We start from the raw sequence: 17,309 nt of genomic DNA on the forward strand, positions 1-17,309 counted from the left end.
GAGTTACCAAACAAAAAGGAGGGAAAAGTGTGCCTGACCACACCAGTATTTCCTCACTCTTCCTAAATTTGTTTTGGACAGTTTGTCTAGAATATATACTTTTTTCAAAGAAAAGCATTTCCAAATGTGTTGGTATCCTGCTGAACATCCCCTTTTAATATATTAACTACATCAGTCATCCTATTTCTTAATTTTATGATGGGGTTGGAGACCAGGGACTGGAAAGAAAACATGAAGACACTGATTACTAACTGGCCCTTCCTTTTCCAGTTTAGCTACATACAGTGCATTGGACAATCACAATTTTGTCTGCCTAGCACCTCTCCTTTGTGGGAAGTGTCCCCTTTCTTTTAAGGAATTTCTTCCTCCCTAACTCAGTAACTCAGCCCCATTTAAAATGTGGTACAAATAAGAGCTGCTTCTGCAGCCACTCTGGTTGGCATGGTGTACTTTGCTTCTGGACATAGGGATCAGTCCACAGTGGACATCTGACTCTAGAACACTCTTCCCTCACTGCAGCTTGCTTCTCAATGTAAAATGCCATTTTCTTAGCATTCTTACATACAAACAGTATTGCCTATAAGAATAAGTGTCAGATAAAATATATAAACCAGGAAAATGAGTTTAAATATTCCGACTAAATGCTTAAAAAAATTAAGAAACAAGAAACAATGTTCATTTACTTTTTGTAAGATATCTTCATAAGTTCCTTAAAAGTTGGTAGCTGCAGCAATTTATATGCATTTTATTTGTGGTGAGATATTATTTTACCGTTTTTGTTATTTTCTAACATAATTTCCATTTTCAGATAACTATCTGATTTCAGATAACATTATCTGATATAACTGAAAGTTATATCACTCATGAATCATATTTCTGTGTGCATTTAGAAATGTTATATCAGTATTTCAAACTGAGCTATAAAATCAGTAAATATGTTACTTACGGAGAACTTTGGAAAGTTATGCTGCTGCCAAGGAAGAACTTTTAATCTCTCAAATTGACAGTAGTTAAAGCAAACAAATGTTTAGAATAGTTGATAAGAATGTGGTGAAAATGCTGACCTTATGCTTAAAGAATTTACAGAATGTAAAAAGACTGTTGAATGTCTTCTGATGGACTCTATGGGATTGTGCTAGTTGTAAAATTTTTCATTCTCTTTCACCCAGTAGTTATATATTGAAGAATTTTTCTGGGGAAAACAGAGGTGAAGATAAAAGATTCATATAGAAAGATGCTTTTTGCAGTATTATTTATAATAGTAACTAGAAAATGTGTCTTTAACATCAAAGACTTACTGTGAAATACCAGGTAATAAATGAATAGATATAGCTAGAGTTTGAATAGATATAGGTAGAGTTTAGTATGATCTTAATTCTGTAGAAAAAAATACATGTGTGGGACGCCTGGGTGGCTCAGTTGGTTAAGCAGCTGCCTTCGGCTCAGGTTATGATCCCAGCGTCCTGGGATCGAGTCCCACATCGGGCTCCTTGCTCGGCAGGGAGCCTGCTTCTCCCTCTCACTCTGCCTGCCACTCTGCCTGTGCTCGCTCTTGCTCTCTGTATCTCTGACAAATAAATAAATAAAATCTTTTTTAAAAATTTTTTATTTTTTATAAACATGTATTTTTATCCCCAGGGGTACAGGTCTGTGAATCAGCACTCACCAAAGCACATACCCTCCCCAATGTCCATAACCCCACCCCCCTTCTCCCAACCCCCCTCCCCCCAGCAACCCTCAGTTTGTTTTGTGAGATTAAGAGTCACTTATGGTTTGTCTCCCTCCTAATCCCATCTTGTTTCATTGATTCTTCTCCTACCCACTTCAGCCCCCATGTTGCATCACCACTTCCTCATATCAGGGAGATCATATGATAGTTGTCTTTCTCCGCTTGACTTATTTCGCTAAGAATGATACGCTCTAGTTCCATCCATGTTGTTGCAAATGGCAAGATTTCATTTCTTTTGATGGCTGCCTAGTATTCCATTGTGTATATATACCACATCTTCTTGATCCATTCATCTGTGGATGGACATCTAGGTTCTTTCCATAGTTTGGCTATTGTGGACATTGCTGCTATAAACATTCGGGTGCACGTGCCCCTTTGGATCACTACGTTTGTATCTTTAGGGTAAATACCCAGTAGTGCAATTGCTGGGTCATAGGGCAGTTCTATTTTCAACATTTTGAGGAACCTCCATGCTGTTTTCCAGAGTGGCTGCAACAGCTTGCATTCCCACCAACAGTGTAGGAGGGTTCCCCTTTCTCCGCATCCTCACCAGCACCTGTCATTTCCTGACTTGTTGATAAATAAATAAAATCTTAAAAAAAAAAACATGTGTACAAAAATACATGTGTTCACAAAAAAACTTGGGATATAATAGTCTAAAATAATGACAGTGATTTTCTCTAGCTGTGGAATTATGGGTGATTCCTTCTTTATATTTTTATATATTTAAAAAATTTTCTACAATTAACATTTATAATTTTTATAAATGTGTAAAAATTAATATAAAGTATTTCTTGAGCCTAAAATGTATTACATATCACTCTTAGAACTGAATAAGCAATATATGGATACCTTTTTAAACATAAGTAACTTGCATTTATCTCTGTTTGAAAAGACAGGGAGATATGATTTGAAAACAATTTATGTCAGTATTAACAAATTTATTAAAATTAACATTTAACTCTATGAATTAAATGCTAGGTATTTAGGATGCTCTGTGCTTGGGGATACAAAGGTGGTACTAAAAGAAAGTAAAAGCTCATTGTCATTTTTTCTAGAATGTTTTCCATAGTATTCTCTGCTATGCTGGGTTAAATTCCCTTCTATCCTTGTACTTACCATAATATGCTGAAATTATCAGTTTATTTGTTTCTCCTAATAATTATGAATTTTTTGAGGATAGGGGCCATGTCTTTTTCATTTGTTTATCCCCAGTACTTAGCAATTTACTGACTTAGCTCTGCTTGCCATGTCAGAAGTGGTTATGTTTGAGGTAGATTTTGAAAAAGTAAGTGCCTGTGATAAACCATTTTTTTTTTTAAGATTTTATTTACTTATTAGACACAGAGAGATCACAGTAGGCAGAGAGGCAGGCAGAGAGAGGGGGAAGCAGGCTCCCTGCTGAGCAGAGAGCCCGATGCGGGGCTCGATCCCAGGACCCCGAGATCACGACCTGAGCCGAAGGCAGAGGCTTAACCCACTGAGCCACCCAGGCACCCCTGTGATAAACCATTTTTTTTTTTTTAAAGATTTTTATTTATTTATCAGAGAGAGAGGGGGAGAGAGCGAGCACAGGCAGACAGAATGGCAGGCAGAGGCAGAGGGAGAAGCAGGCTCCCTGCTGAGCAAGGAGCCCGATGTGGGACTCTATCCCAGGACTCTGGGATCATGACCTGAGCCGAAGGCAGCTGCTTAACCAACTGAGCCACCCAGGCGTCCCTGTGATAAACCATTTTTAATTTAGGTTTACCTTGAATGAGATCCTTTATTCCCCTATAATGATGTATATACAAGGAGTTACTATACTGCAGAGTTGTTAATTTAATTGAGAATGTTTTTATTTTGCCTTTTCATATGTGACCTCATTTTTAGAACACAGTACTGAGTTGTTCAGTTAAATGAATTAAACTTTTTTTTTATTTGTCCCTTAAAGATAAAATTTGTCCGTAAAGTGATTGAACTCTACATGAGGGCCAAGGGGGAAGTTGATTTCACAGGGAGTAGGTAATTTTTTAAATTAGCAAATTGAATCAGGTGTTAAAGGATCCCTTAAGGTAGGTGTACAAATAACCAGAGTGTAGTGCTTTTGCTATGAAGTCAACTGGGACAAAACGTAAAATATGCAAGGACCCGACGCTCTTTAAAAGGGATAGCAAGGGACACCTGGGTGGCGCAGTTGGTTAAGCAGCTGCCTTCGGCTCAGGTCATGATCCTAGCGTCCTGGGATCGAGTCCCACATCGGGCTCCTTGCTCGGCAGGGAGTCTGCTTCTCCCTCTGCCTCTGCCTGCCGTTCTGTCTGCCTGTGCTCGCCCTCTCCCCCTCTCTCTCTCTGATAAATAAATAAAATCTTAAAAAAAAATAAATAAAAGGGATAGCAAAATGTAATTTAGATCTAACATGTACTTTCCATCCCTAATTTACCCACAGATTATATCTCCAGTGTTCAATTATAAGTTGATCTGTTCTTTAGAATCACAGGATAATTAAGACAGTGACACTATAGGCTGGTGGCTTTCAACCTGGGACAGTTTTGCCCCCTTTTCCCAGGACACAGCAATGTCTGGAGATGTTTTTGGTTGTAATGACTTGGTGGTGATAGTGGGTTGAAGCTAAAGATGCTGCTAAACTAAATATCCTAGACAGGACGAACCCAACCCTGACCCCCAGCACACAACAAAGGATCATCTGGCCCAAAATGCCAGTACTGCTGATGTTGAGAAACCCTGCTTACACAATTGTCAGGTTCTCAGACCACTCTAAAAATCCTTACTTTAGGGCGCCTGGGTGGCTCAGTGGGTTAAGCCGCTGCCTTCGGCTCAGGTCATGATCTTGGGGTCCTGGGATCGAGTCCCGTGTCGGGCTCTCTGCTCAGCGGGGAGCCTGCTTCCTCCTCTCTCTCTCTGCCTGCCTCTCTGCCTACTTGTAATCTCTCTCTGTCAAATAAACAAACAAACAAACAAACAAATAAATAAATAAATAATCTTTAAAAAAAAATCCTTACTTTACCTGTAATAGTGCCCATGTACCCTATAACTGAAGCATAGTCCTAATAGTCCAGTTTCATTCGTCACTTTAAGATTACCTTGTCTCCCTAGAAGAGTTTTCTTTAGGTTTCAACTAGATAGACTGAGAAGATGGCTTTCCTTATTTAGGAATAGGAGTAATTCTCTCATGGTATGGTAGAGGTTCTAGATATTAATGCCTCTGTTTATTTTTCTTAGCTTTTCATATGTGTCACTCTTTTGGGGTCTATAGGGTAGGGATTGCTTGGTATTTCAGTATTATGTTTAGAAGGTAAATACTTTTATTAAGCCTCTTAAAACTTGAGAATATTTAATTAATATATTGATTTCTTCAACAAATACACATTTATAAATAAGTGTTAATATAACAAGTATTAAGACTTTTTTGTGCTGTGTAACTAATTCACTTTGATTTTAATAGGATCAGGAGCAGGTCTGGGGAAAATAATCCAGAGATTTCCGCAGAAGGACTGGGATGATACACCTTTTCCACAGGGAATTGAATTGGTAAGTTGGTGTTGCTTCATTGTGCTTTTATAGTGATACTTTTCTTTTTATGCTACATTTATGGTTCTATTTATTTTATAGTTACTGTTAAATAATCTGGTGATTTAACTGTAACATGTTACTAGAAATAATCCTATTGTCCTCAAGTACAGTATCCTTTGAATTTATTGATTCTGGAATGCCTCTTTTGCTATTCTTTTCTCTTTTGAACTTCTTTATAATATTAAAGAAGAAATTGATGATCTTTATGTAAATGGAAGCTGAAAAATTCCTGACTTGTTAGTTAAAATCTTAGCCTAGTGGCTTCATTGGTAGTGTGTCACTAACAAATACTTAACAAAGGTATTTTGCAATGACTATAAAGTTTTGTTCTCAAACATAGTGGAGTGTGGATATGTGTATATGTGTGTGTCTGTATGTATTTATATCGTGTGAGTGTATACACACACACACACACACACACACACGAGAACTTTTCTCTAAAGCAGTTCTTGTTGAGAGAACATTTGGTATGATTTGATAGTGAACAGTGTAGGCTCTGGAGGTGACTGTCTGGGTGGAAATCCCAGCTGTATGGTATGACTTTAGTCGAGTTACTTAACTTCTTTGAGCAGCAGTGTCCTCATCTATAAAATGAGGATAGGGCGCCTGGGTGGCTCAGTGGGTTGAGCCGCTGCCTTCGGCTCAGGTCATGATCTCAGGGTCCTGGGATCGAGTCCCACATCGGGCTCTCTGCTCAGCAGGGAGCCTGCTTCCTCCTCTCTCTCTCTCTGCCTGCCTCTCTGCCTACTTGTGATGTCTCTCTGTCAAATAAATAAATAAAATCTTAAAAAAAAAATAAAAAAAATAAAAATCAAATGAGGATAACGACAGTACCAATCTCATAGGGTCTTATAAAGATAAAATGGGAAAAAATATACAGAATGCTGAGAACAACAGTTTCCATTAAGTAAGTACTCAGCAAATGAGGTAGCTTGTTGATGATGATGATGATGATTGCTATCATTGTTGCTTGCTCGACATGTTGCAGCATCTCCCCTTTCTCCCCAGCCCCTGCAGCAGAATTGTTCATTCTCTTGTTATCATGGGTCTGAAATACCCAGTAGGAATAAAACTGATGTTGAAAACTGGGAATTTTCTCATTCTAGCTAATGACTGTACATTTCTGCTTATAGAGGATAAAAGATACATTGTCGAATGCTTAATTTGTTATAACCCAACTGTATAAAGAGAGCTCTGTGTTCTGTAGAAACACAGAGAGGGCAAATCTTGAAGTTTGGTATTAAAAATGGGGAAAGAGAGCACCTGTGTGGCTCAGTTGGTTAAGCGACTGTCTTTGGCTCAGGTCATGATCCTGGAGTCCCACATCGGGCTTCCTGTTTGGCAGGGAGTCTACTTCTCCCGCTGACCTCTCTCCTCTCATGCTCTCTCTCTCTCAAATAAATAAATAAAATCTTTTTTAAAAAATTGGGGAAAGAATGTGAGGATCTCAGGAAAAGTAACTTTCTGGAGATCTCCTTACTGTAGTCATTTCTCTTCTCCCCCACATGCATACATATACTTGTAATTGGTCTTATGAATAAGCAGGTATTTGCGCTAATAAAGCTTTTAAGCCCTGCTTCAGCATCCTTTCTAGTGATGACTGAAAGGGAAACATTTTGGTGCTGGGGACCATTGAAAAGTTTTTCGTGAGTTCTCACAGAGTGTGGAGGAATGTAAACTACATCATTTTGACAGTGTGAACAGTAAACCACTGTTGTACGTTTCAAGAACAACAGACATTATTGGGGCTATTTAGCTGTGACTGGGAAGGGGTTATTCTTGTGTTTTGAAATGGATACCCTGATGTGTCTGGTGTTTTTCCTATACGGAGGGAGAGACACATACTGATTTCACTACCTAGTAAATGGTATTTTTCCCTTGTGTGACAGACACGCCCATGTTCAGGTGCTCTCAGTGTATCTCCAGTAACAAGTAGAGTCATGTGCCACTGACTGGTGAAGTGGAGGAGCTAAGAGGTTGACAGAACTTTTCCTCATCTAAGATTTTCCTAGATGACTTCTTGACTGATTCTTAGCAAAGCATTTCAAGTTGGGTTTTGTTTTGTGGTTTTTTTTTTTTTTTTTTTTTTTTTTTGGTGTTGGGTTAATATTTAAAAAGTATTTGATCTGCTGGATTACGTTGGAAATTGTTTTTCTTTTTAAGTTTTTCATCATTGAATAGCAATTTTGATACTCTTAATATCTGTTGTGCTTTGTAAAATACAAAATAAATCTGTTGATCTAACATGTATTAAAGCCCATTTTAAAAACATAATAGACTCATTAACTTAAATTTTTGTTGTCTTTTTATTATTTATTGTTTGTGCTATGCTTGATGCGTTAGGGGCATGTAACTGTTCTGCACTTGAATAATAATTTGAATAACTGCGAGATACTGTGTAACTTAAAGTAACCCCTGTCGTATCTAGACCAGATATAAGCCTGATAAAATTTTAGTCTAGTTGGAGGTGATCTGGCTCAGTCCGTAAGTGTTTGTTTGTTTGTTTATTTATTTATTTATTTATTTAATTTTCACAGAGAGAGGGAGAGAGAGCACAAGCAGGGGGAGCAGCAGGCAGAGGGGTAGGGAGAAGCAGGCTCCTCACTGAGTAGGGAGCCCTTTGCGGGGCTTGATCCGAGATTTCTGGGATCATGACCTGAGCTGAAGGCAGACACATAACTGACTAAGCCACCCAGGCACCCCCTGCGAAATGGTTCGTTGATTCCAGGGTGATTGTGACCCTATGCCAGTGGTTTACGGCGGTTTGGGGGGGGGATTTTAGCCCTTCCAAAGTAGTGTCACAACTTTTAGCATATAATGTTAATATTAATATCTAACAGTTGCATAGGATTGATAGATTATGATGAACTCACATAAATTGGTTGAATAGTGGTAGTCTATCTAATTTACAATAGGTAAACTGAGGATTAGGAAGCTAAAACAAATTCACTAAGCTCTAACAGCTAAGATGTATCAGAGCTAGGTTTTAAACCCACTACCGCATGAAGTAGTGACTTTTAGTCTCAGCCACAGTCTCAGAATATTTTGAGAGTGACACTTTAAACTATATTTATATTTTAGCCTAAGGGCAGGATCTGAAAACAGGGTTCTATAATGTTGAAGACCTGAGGTTCAGAAATGTTAAGAGAATGCTGTGTTGTATAGAAACCAACTTCACATGTTTATTTTGCCTGAGGACAAATATGGATTCAGAGTATAATACTGAAATTATTTTCTATTGTCATCTCTCCTCAATCAGCATATATTTGTTGTATGTAAGTTCTTTTTTTTTTTTTTTTTTGTATGTAAGTTCTGACACAAGTTATTGTGTTTAGCCTGAAGATTAAACTTTATGACTTGTGGGAAAGGACTTTAGGTATCCATTCACTAATAAGTAAAAACCCAAATTTAATTTAGAGGATGCTGAATTTGTTCCTTCTGTTTTTATGTAAAGAATTTGCTTTTTGGGCACCTGGATGGCTGAGTCAGTTAAGTGTCTGCCTTCGGCTGAGGTCATGATCCCAGAGTCCTGAGTCCCAGGTCAGCTCCCTGCTCGGTGGGGAGTCTGCTTCTCTGCCCCTCCCCTGGCTCCTGCTCTCTCTCTCTCTCTTTCTCTCTTTCTCTTTCCCTTCCCCCTTCCCACCTCTTGTCTCTCTCTCTCTCAAACAAATAAAATCTTTTGTAAAAAATTGCCCTTTTTTCCCTTTCATCTATTGAGAAATGCTGAACTTAATTTGGATGGATTTTAAAAATAAAAATATGAAAATAAGCTAAACCAAACATAATGACTACTTTTCCAATTCTGGGATATTTTTATCTTTTTCTCGTGCTTTTTTACGCACACATGAAAACCACAGACAGTCATATAAATAAAGTTACAGTTAATTTTAGTAACAATATTTCAAAGAAAAAGTAAGAATTGTTTTGCAGAGGAATTCTATGGCTAACAATCTATTTCTGATTATGGGATGAAGTATTTTTATTGGCTAGGGTTTGGACATAAGCAAAATAGTATTGTTCTGGCACTAGCTCTTTTTAAAGATGCCCAGTCTCAGAAGTGAATCCTTATTATTCAGAAAATTTTATTCCATATTCTTCACTGGAATGCCTGCACTGAGGCATTTGCAGAACTATCTGATTTTTTTAGAAGACTAAAGTAGTATGATAAAAAAAATGTGGCTTGAGTAAAAGAGTAATAAGTGTTTAGATAGAATTTTAAGTTTCATGTTTGTAAAAAAGTAGTTGAGTTATTTATAGACTAGGGATTTGACCACCATCAGTATGAATCCAGTTTTCTGTAACTGTGAGTATAGGTTGGAAAAAAGAGGAAAAAAATAGTGTATGCAACATTCTGCAGTTTTAACATAGAAGTAGTCTTAGTATGGGATATTATTTGTGCAGAGAAGTTGGTATAAGTACCATGTAATGCTCTAATTCTTTAAGCCATTTAGAATGCATCAAGCATAACAAATGGGATAGCAGCTGTCCTTTTGACCAAGATATAAGTCCTGGGTGCTCAGGGAACTGAGTGTAGAAAAGAACGAAGAGAATATTCGCCCTTTTTTTGTAGAGGAGTATATATGAAAGGAGAATGAGAAAGGTAGTGAGCATATTGGATGATAGGATCAAGATTCACAAAGATTTTAAAAGGCTGTAACTATAGGCTGTTAGTTAAGAAGATGAAATATATGGCAATAGGTAAAAATGTGGGTTTCTGCATGTGAGTATAAAAAGCCACCTGTATGAACAATTATTTAGAATAAAGAAGGCAGGATAATTTGCCAGCCAGAGAGATTTGAGAAATACATGAAGACAGCTAAAAATAAAAAATATATAATCATAAAAGATACTTACAAAAGATATTATAGGTAGTGTCCAAAGCCTTTGTGCTGACATAGGGTACTTGGTGAAGAATTCAGTTTTTATTTTATTTTATTTAAATAAAAAAAAGATTTTATTTATTTATTAGATAGTGAAAAAGAGCATGAGAGCGGGGAGGGTCAGAGGGAGAAGCAGATACCATGCTGAGTGGGGAGCCCCATGTGGGACTCAATCCTGTGACTCTGGGATCATGACCTGAGCTGAAGGCAGACACTTAACAGACTGAGCTACCCAGGAGCCCTCAGTTTCTTTCTTTCTGGTTTCTTTCTTTCTCTGTCTTTCTTTCTTTCTTTCTTTTTTAAGATTTATGTATCTTAGAGAGCATATGTGCTGTGAGTTGGGGGAAGGGCAGAGGGGGAGAATCTTAAAGCAGATTTCCACTGAGCAAGGAGCCCATCGGGGGCTTGTTCCTCAGATGCACGAGATCAGGACCTGAGCCAAAACCAAGCCTAACTGACTGAGCCACCCAGGTGCTGCTGATGATCATTTTAAAAGATGATATGAAGATTTTGTGGAAGGGCTTTCAGTTTTGCATGGCTTTTAAAACATGCTAGGGACTACAAAAAGAACTTTTAAAGTTCTGTTCATGACAAAGCAAGTAGATATAAATGGAGGTTAAGCTGGTAAGTGGTGGTTTGAACTCACATTTTTGTTTTCTACTCCTAGACAGTTGTGCCTTTGAAGTAGTAAAACCACGAGGCAGGTTGGAACCTGATGTAGTTTAGAGCATGCATCTCTCTCAGCATCTCTGAAGTGGAGGATACTCAGTCTTAATGTTATTCTCACATTCCTCTATGCTCATTGAAGAGGCTTATTATCTTATACTAGACTTTCAGTTACTTATAATTCTCTTTATTTTATTGATGCATTGATAATCTCCATTATGCCGTAGAACCTTTCAGCTACCCAGTCTCTGTGGTCTGCTACTTCAGTACTGCTTTCAGAGCCACCGTAGGGCAAGGTTCACAGCCCTAGAGAATTTCCTGCGGAAGATGTAGATCTACATAGGCCTAACCTACTACAAATTCCCATTGTTTGCAAACAGCCTGGCCCTCATTACTTCAGGGAGTGCTGCTGCTCTTCTGTCCTATAATTGTTGTGGCACTGCTATGGATTCTTCTACTCGTCTTAACTTCCAGTTCCTTTTTTGAGTCTTCTCTTTCCATTGATCCCAAGTATATTGTTAAGACTAGCTAAAAAAATCTTTTCTTGACTTTATCTCTTTTAGCTATTATCCTATTTCTCTGTTATAATATGTTTCAAAAGATTCTCCTTGATTTGCTCTCTCTGAGAGACAAGTGTGGTACAGTGGAAAGAATATGGCATCAAGAATTAAAACTTTGAAAGTTCATTTACCCTTTCTGATAATATTACTTCTTCTAAGGGCTATTATCAGGTGATTGTTAATATTTTAATATGCTGTAGTATTATGATTTCTTGCCATCCACTGTCAGCTCATCACCCATCTTACTCACATCTCAAGGGTTTATTCTGAAGTGTAGTTTATGTCTTTCCCATTCTGAAATTACAAAGTTGAAGTTTTTAATATTTTCTTATTTCATGAAGGTAATAATAGCTGTTATGATAGATAAACCTTGATATTTTTGTGGCTAGCATGATAAGAAGTGTGGCTAGCCACTTCTTACACTCATGAAGTCTAATTAGTGGCATGGGATAGATGGGTATGGGGTTTACCATCTTCAGAGTGTTATTCTCAAGGTCATCTTGGGTATTGCCACTGACAGAGTGGTAAGAGAAAGCATGGAGGATAGGGTTGACTTTCATGGGATAGGCCTGGGAGGGTGTGTGCGTCACTTCCTTCGATTTATCAGAAGTCAGTAATGTAGCCCCCCACCCTCTTAACTATAATGGGAGTTTAATCGGCAAATAAAGCCTAGATATGTGCCTAGGAGAAAAGTGAAACATTTAGTGAACAGCTAGCTTTTCTCTACCACAGTGTTCTTGCTGAATTTGAATGTCTTTTTCCTTATCGTAATTCTCCTTGACTCAAGTTTTATTTTGTGACATCGCTAATATTTAGTCTTTGTGTCAGTTCCTGGCTCTGAGCTCCTGAAACTCTTGGAATTTACTATTCTGTCTTTTCTATGCTAATGATTGGTTTAGTGGACCCTAGATTGCTTCAGGAACCAACCCTGTGAATAGAAGTTTGGAAATTTCAGCCCTCCCTAGGGAAGGATGAGAAGCTGGAGACCACCAGCAGCCAATGATTTAATCAGTCTTGACTATCTACTAAAATTTACCATAAAAACACCTAAATGAAAGGGTTCAGAGATCTTCTGTATTGGTGATATGGTGGGAAGGTAGTGTCTTTCAAGAAGGTATGGAGGCTCTGAAGGTCCCCCTTCTCCATACTTTGCCTAGTACTTCTATTTGGTTGTTCCCCAGTTGTATTCTTTATAATAGATTGATAAATACAAATACTATTTTATTGAATTCTCTTTTTCTAACAGATTATTGAACTTGAGGCAGAGGTGGTATTTTGGATTTGTATTCTGCATGCAGAAGTGGATAAGCTTAGGGACCCAGTTTGCAGCTATTATCTAAAGTGAGGGCATTCTTGTGGAACCTGAGTCCTGAGCCCTTGACCTGCAGAGTCTATGCTAACACTGGGAGATAGTGTCAGAATTCTTGAATTGTTGGACACTTAGTTGTTATTGGAAAAAAAAAACCCCATGCATTTGGTGTCAGACAATGTACAAGACAGTCTTCATCATGCTAATTTGATGAACAAATTTCAGAGGGTTTGTTTCATATATATACATACATATTTGTGGTACATTTTCTTTATTTATCCATTGATGGATACTTAGGTTGCTTCCATATTTTGGCTATGGTAAATAATGCTGCAGTGAACACAAGGGTACATATAACTCATTGAATTTTTTTTTTTTAAGATTTTATTTATTTATGGGGTGCCTGGGTGGCTCAGTGGGTTAAAGCCTTTGCCTTTGGCTCAGGTTGTGATCCCAGGGTCCTAGAATTGAGCCCTGCATTGGACTCTCTGCTCAGCGGGGAGCCTGCTCCCCCCCCCCCCCCGCGTTTGCCTCTCTGCCTACTTGTGATTTCTGTCTGTCAAATAAATAAAAATTAAAAAAAAAAGATTTTATTTATTTATTTGTCAGAGAGAACACAAGCAGTGGAGTGGCAGGCAGAGGGAGAAGAAGGCTTCCTGCTGAGCAGGGAGCCGGATGTGGGACAATCCCAGGACCCTGGGATCATGACCTGAGCTAAAGGCAGATGCTTAATTGGCTAAGCCATCCAGGCATCCCTTGAGTTGGTGTTTTTTCTTTGGATAAAACCTGAAAGTGGAATTACTGGATCGTTGGTAGTTCTAGTTTTAATATTTTGAGGAACCTCCATACTGTTTTCGACAGTGGCTGCACCACTTTGCATTCCCACCAATAGTGACCAAGGGTTCCCATTTCTGTACAGGCTCTCCAACACTTATTTTTTACAGAGTAGCTAATTTGACAGGTGTGAGGTAATATTACCCTGTGGTTTTGCATTTCCCTCATGATCAGTGATGTTGACCATCTTTTCATATGCCTGTTGGAAATCTGTACGTCTTCTTTGAAAAAGAATGTTCAAGTGCTCTGCCATTTTAAACATCAGGTTGGTTGTTTTTGGTATTAAGTTGTATAACTTTTTATGTATTTTGAATATTAATTTCTTATCAGATGTATGATTTGCAAATATCTTCTATTCATTAGGTTGCCTCTGAGTTTCGTTGATGGTTTCTTTTATGTGTAAAAGCTTTTTTATTATTTTTTATTAACATGTAATGTATTACTTGCTTCAGGGATACAGGTCTGTGCATCATCAGTCTTACACAATTCCCAGCACTCACCACAGCACATACCTTCCCCAGTGTCCATCACCCAGCCATCCCATCCCTCCTCGCCACCAGCAACCCTCAGTTTGTTTCCTGAGATTAAGAGTCGCTTATGGTTTGTCTTCCTCCCTGGTCCCATTGTTTCATTTTTCCTTCTCTACCCCCACAGCCCCCCACTCTGCCTCTCAAATTCCTCATATCAGAGATATCATATGATAATTGTCTTTCTCTGATTGACTTATTTTGCTTAGCATAATATCCTCTTTTTAGTTTGATGTAATCCCATTTGTTTCAACTTTTGTTGCCCTTCCCTGAGGAGACTGGTCCCTCCAAAATATTGCTAAGACAGTGTCCCACAGCTTATGGCCTGTGTTATCTTATAGGAGTTTTTATGGTTTCAGATCCTACCTACAAATCTAATTCATTTTCTTTTTTTTTTTTTAAGATTTTATTTATTAATTTGACAGAGAGAAATCACAAGTAGACGGAGAGGCAGCCAGAGAAAGAGAGAGAGGGAAGCAGGCTCTCCGCTGAGCAGAGAGCCCGATGCGGGACTCGATCCCAGGACTCAGATCATGACCCAAGCCAAAGGCAGCGGCCCAACCCACTGAGCCACCCAGGCACCCTCTAATTCATTTTCAATTTATTTTTGTACATGGTGTAAGAAAGTGGTCCAGTTTCATTCTTGTGCATGTGGCTGTCTAGTTTTCCAGCTCCATTTGTTGAAGAGAGTGGGTATTTTTGCCTCCTTTGTTATAGATTAATTGACCTTGTAAGCATGAGTTTATTTCTGAGCTCTCTATTCTGTCCCATTGATCTATGTGTCAATCCTTGTGTTTTTTCTTGCTAGTACTATACTATTTTGATTACTATGTCAGTTTTCTTCGTGTGTGTGTGTGTGCCCATTTTATTTTCTCTGGAAGTGGTAGTATCAGTATTCTGTCAGTCTTCTGTACTTGAATTTTAGTCATACCTCACACTACACAGAAAAATTAACCTGAAATAGATTATGGACTAACTGTAAAAGCTGGAACTAAAAGGTTTTAAAAGAGAACTTAAGAGAATGTCTTTGCAGTGTTTACTTAAGGAAAGACTTTAGATAGAACACCGAAAGCATGACTAAATAAAGTTTTTCTGGAGTACCTGGAAACCTTTGAAGTGGAATATATCATTATGCAAAAAAGGTGGATATTCAGATAGCAAGAATTCCCATTTTGTCTCATAGATTTCACATGGATCTACAGAATTTAGATGCTACTTGAGCCTTCTGTTCTTTTTTTTCTCTTTTCTTTTAGTGAGGAGGAAGACATTGGAAGAAATGAGGGGACATGTAACAGATTACCTAGAAACTCAGGGCAAAGTTTTTTCAGGTGTTCTCTATGATTCTGAGCCAGATTTTATTCTTCAAGTCAGAATTTTGGATTCAAATATGTGGGGTGACTTTGACAATAGAATTTCTTAATTTTAATTGCTGTAGATGGTAGCCAACTTTAGATACGAAAACATTCTTATATGTGAAAGACTTCCATACTTTGTGGTATGGAAGAAAAAATAGTGAAATTTGGATTTTATTTATCTGTCTATATCAGTATCTATATATCTCTGTATAGATAAATAATTTAATTATAAATGACAACAGCTATTTAGAGAGAGCATCCATTTCCTAGGTCATATAATCTATTTTCAAAGGTGTACAAGGAATGATGTTTTCATATTATCTATCTCCCCAACCCTTAGCTTTTGGTGTAATCAAGTTCTTCTGTAATTTAGACATCTTATTTATTATATGGAATATGTTCAGATATTTTTGCTTGAGTTGGTATTATCTTTGAGTATTCATGTGGAACTTTGCAAGTTATAGATATTACTGTGCACGGTCATCTCCTTATGTTATAAATGAGCCAGTTTTAAAAAGTGAGGTATTTGGTGGCCTCTAGTGGTACTTATGTGTCTATAAAAAGTCACTAATATCACCAATATACAAAATTTTAGGGAGAAAGAGTTACTAAGGTGACAAAACACATATATGTGGATTTATCAAGGAAGAGTTTTTTTGATCATTGAGAACTAAAATTTTATTAATCAGTTATATATTTGTCAATTATGAATCTGTCAGTGATGTGGTTGTCTCTACTAATTTAGAGCAAATTTTATCATCACTAGACTTCCTTTATTTTTCAGAAATGCATTGAGAGCTGCTTGGTGGCTCAGTTGGTTAAACGTCTGCCTTTGACTCAGATGATGATTCTGAGGTCCTGGCATAAAAGCCTTCGGATCAACTCCCACTGAGCATGTAGCCCACTTCTCCCCTTGCTGCTCTCAGTGCTTGTACTCTCTCTCCCTCTGTCAAATAAATAAATAAAATCTTAAAAAAAAAAAAAAAAAGAAAGAAATCCCTTGAAATGATATACATGTATCTTTACTGGAAATAATTTCTATGTAGTTTGTACTTAGGTAGCAATAGTGTACTATTGAATTGTTCTGAGTTGTGTCCATGCAGGGGGATGGTAAGAATAATTTCTGATGTCTCCTTAAATATAATAAAAGATAAAAATAGGTATCAGTATTTCATAAATTAATAATAAAGATAATAAGTCCTTAAGGTTTATTTATTTAAACAGCGAATTCTGGCTAACTTAAAGATAATTCAAGTTCAGCCAAGAATTGTCTGGAATCTTGGGGTGCCAGGGAGGCTCAGTTGTTAAGCATCTGCCTTTGACTCAGGTCATGATCTCAGGGTGCTGGGATCAAGCCCCGCAACGGGCTTCCTGCTGGTTGGGAAGTTTGCGTCTCACTCTGCTACTCCCCTCCCCTGCTTGTGTTCCCTCTCTCTCTGTGTCTCTCTCTGTCAAATAAATAAATAAAATCTTAAAAAAAAAAAAAAAAAAGGAATTCTCCAGAATCTGAAATATATGTAGAAGTTGGGAAAATTTATATAAATTCAAGATTTGAAAAACTAAAGAGAAAACTGACAGTTTTAGGTAAGTTAAAATTTTTTAAGTGCTGAAATTAATCTGCCTTCATACTAAAAACAAGATACTGAAATCTAGAGATTTAATAAGTTGTCCAAGATCGTAAAGCTCCTAACTGTTGGCTGAGATGATAAAACCCTGGTCCTTTGAGTCTTTACTAAGGCCTTTTAGAAATTAAAATATTCTTTGTGTTAGTGGGGACAAACTCATTCTTTTTAAAAAGTTGTTTTTTTCCCTGCTACTTTAAAAAATGATTAAGTTAACAGGATAGGCCTTATTCTAATTAGGCTTAAGTGATATT

At 37.6% G+C, this 17,309-nt stretch overlaps 1 protein-coding gene across 3 annotated transcripts in view; it reads left to right on the top strand.

Annotated features, from left to right (window-relative positions):
• The window catches only part of SBF2 (SET binding factor 2), a 468,206-nt gene that overhangs the window by 100,782 nt on the left and 350,115 nt on the right, over nt 1–17,309 (top strand). For all 3 annotated transcript variants that reach the window (XM_004751963.3, XM_004751964.3, XM_045065843.1), the window contains exon 2: nt 5,175–5,260. In XM_004751963.3, the coding sequence (XP_004752020.2) occupies nt 5,175–5,260 (86 nt within the window). The remainder of the gene's footprint in view (nt 1–5,174; nt 5,261–17,309) is intronic.

The sequence above is a fragment of the Mustela putorius genome, unplaced genomic scaffold (genome assembly GCF_011764305.1).
Source record: "Mustela putorius furo isolate JIRA1106 unplaced genomic scaffold, ASM1176430v1.1 tig00003859_pilon_pilon_pilon, whole genome shotgun sequence".
NCBI classification, from domain to species: Eukaryota; Metazoa; Chordata; class Mammalia; order Carnivora; family Mustelidae; genus Mustela; species Mustela putorius.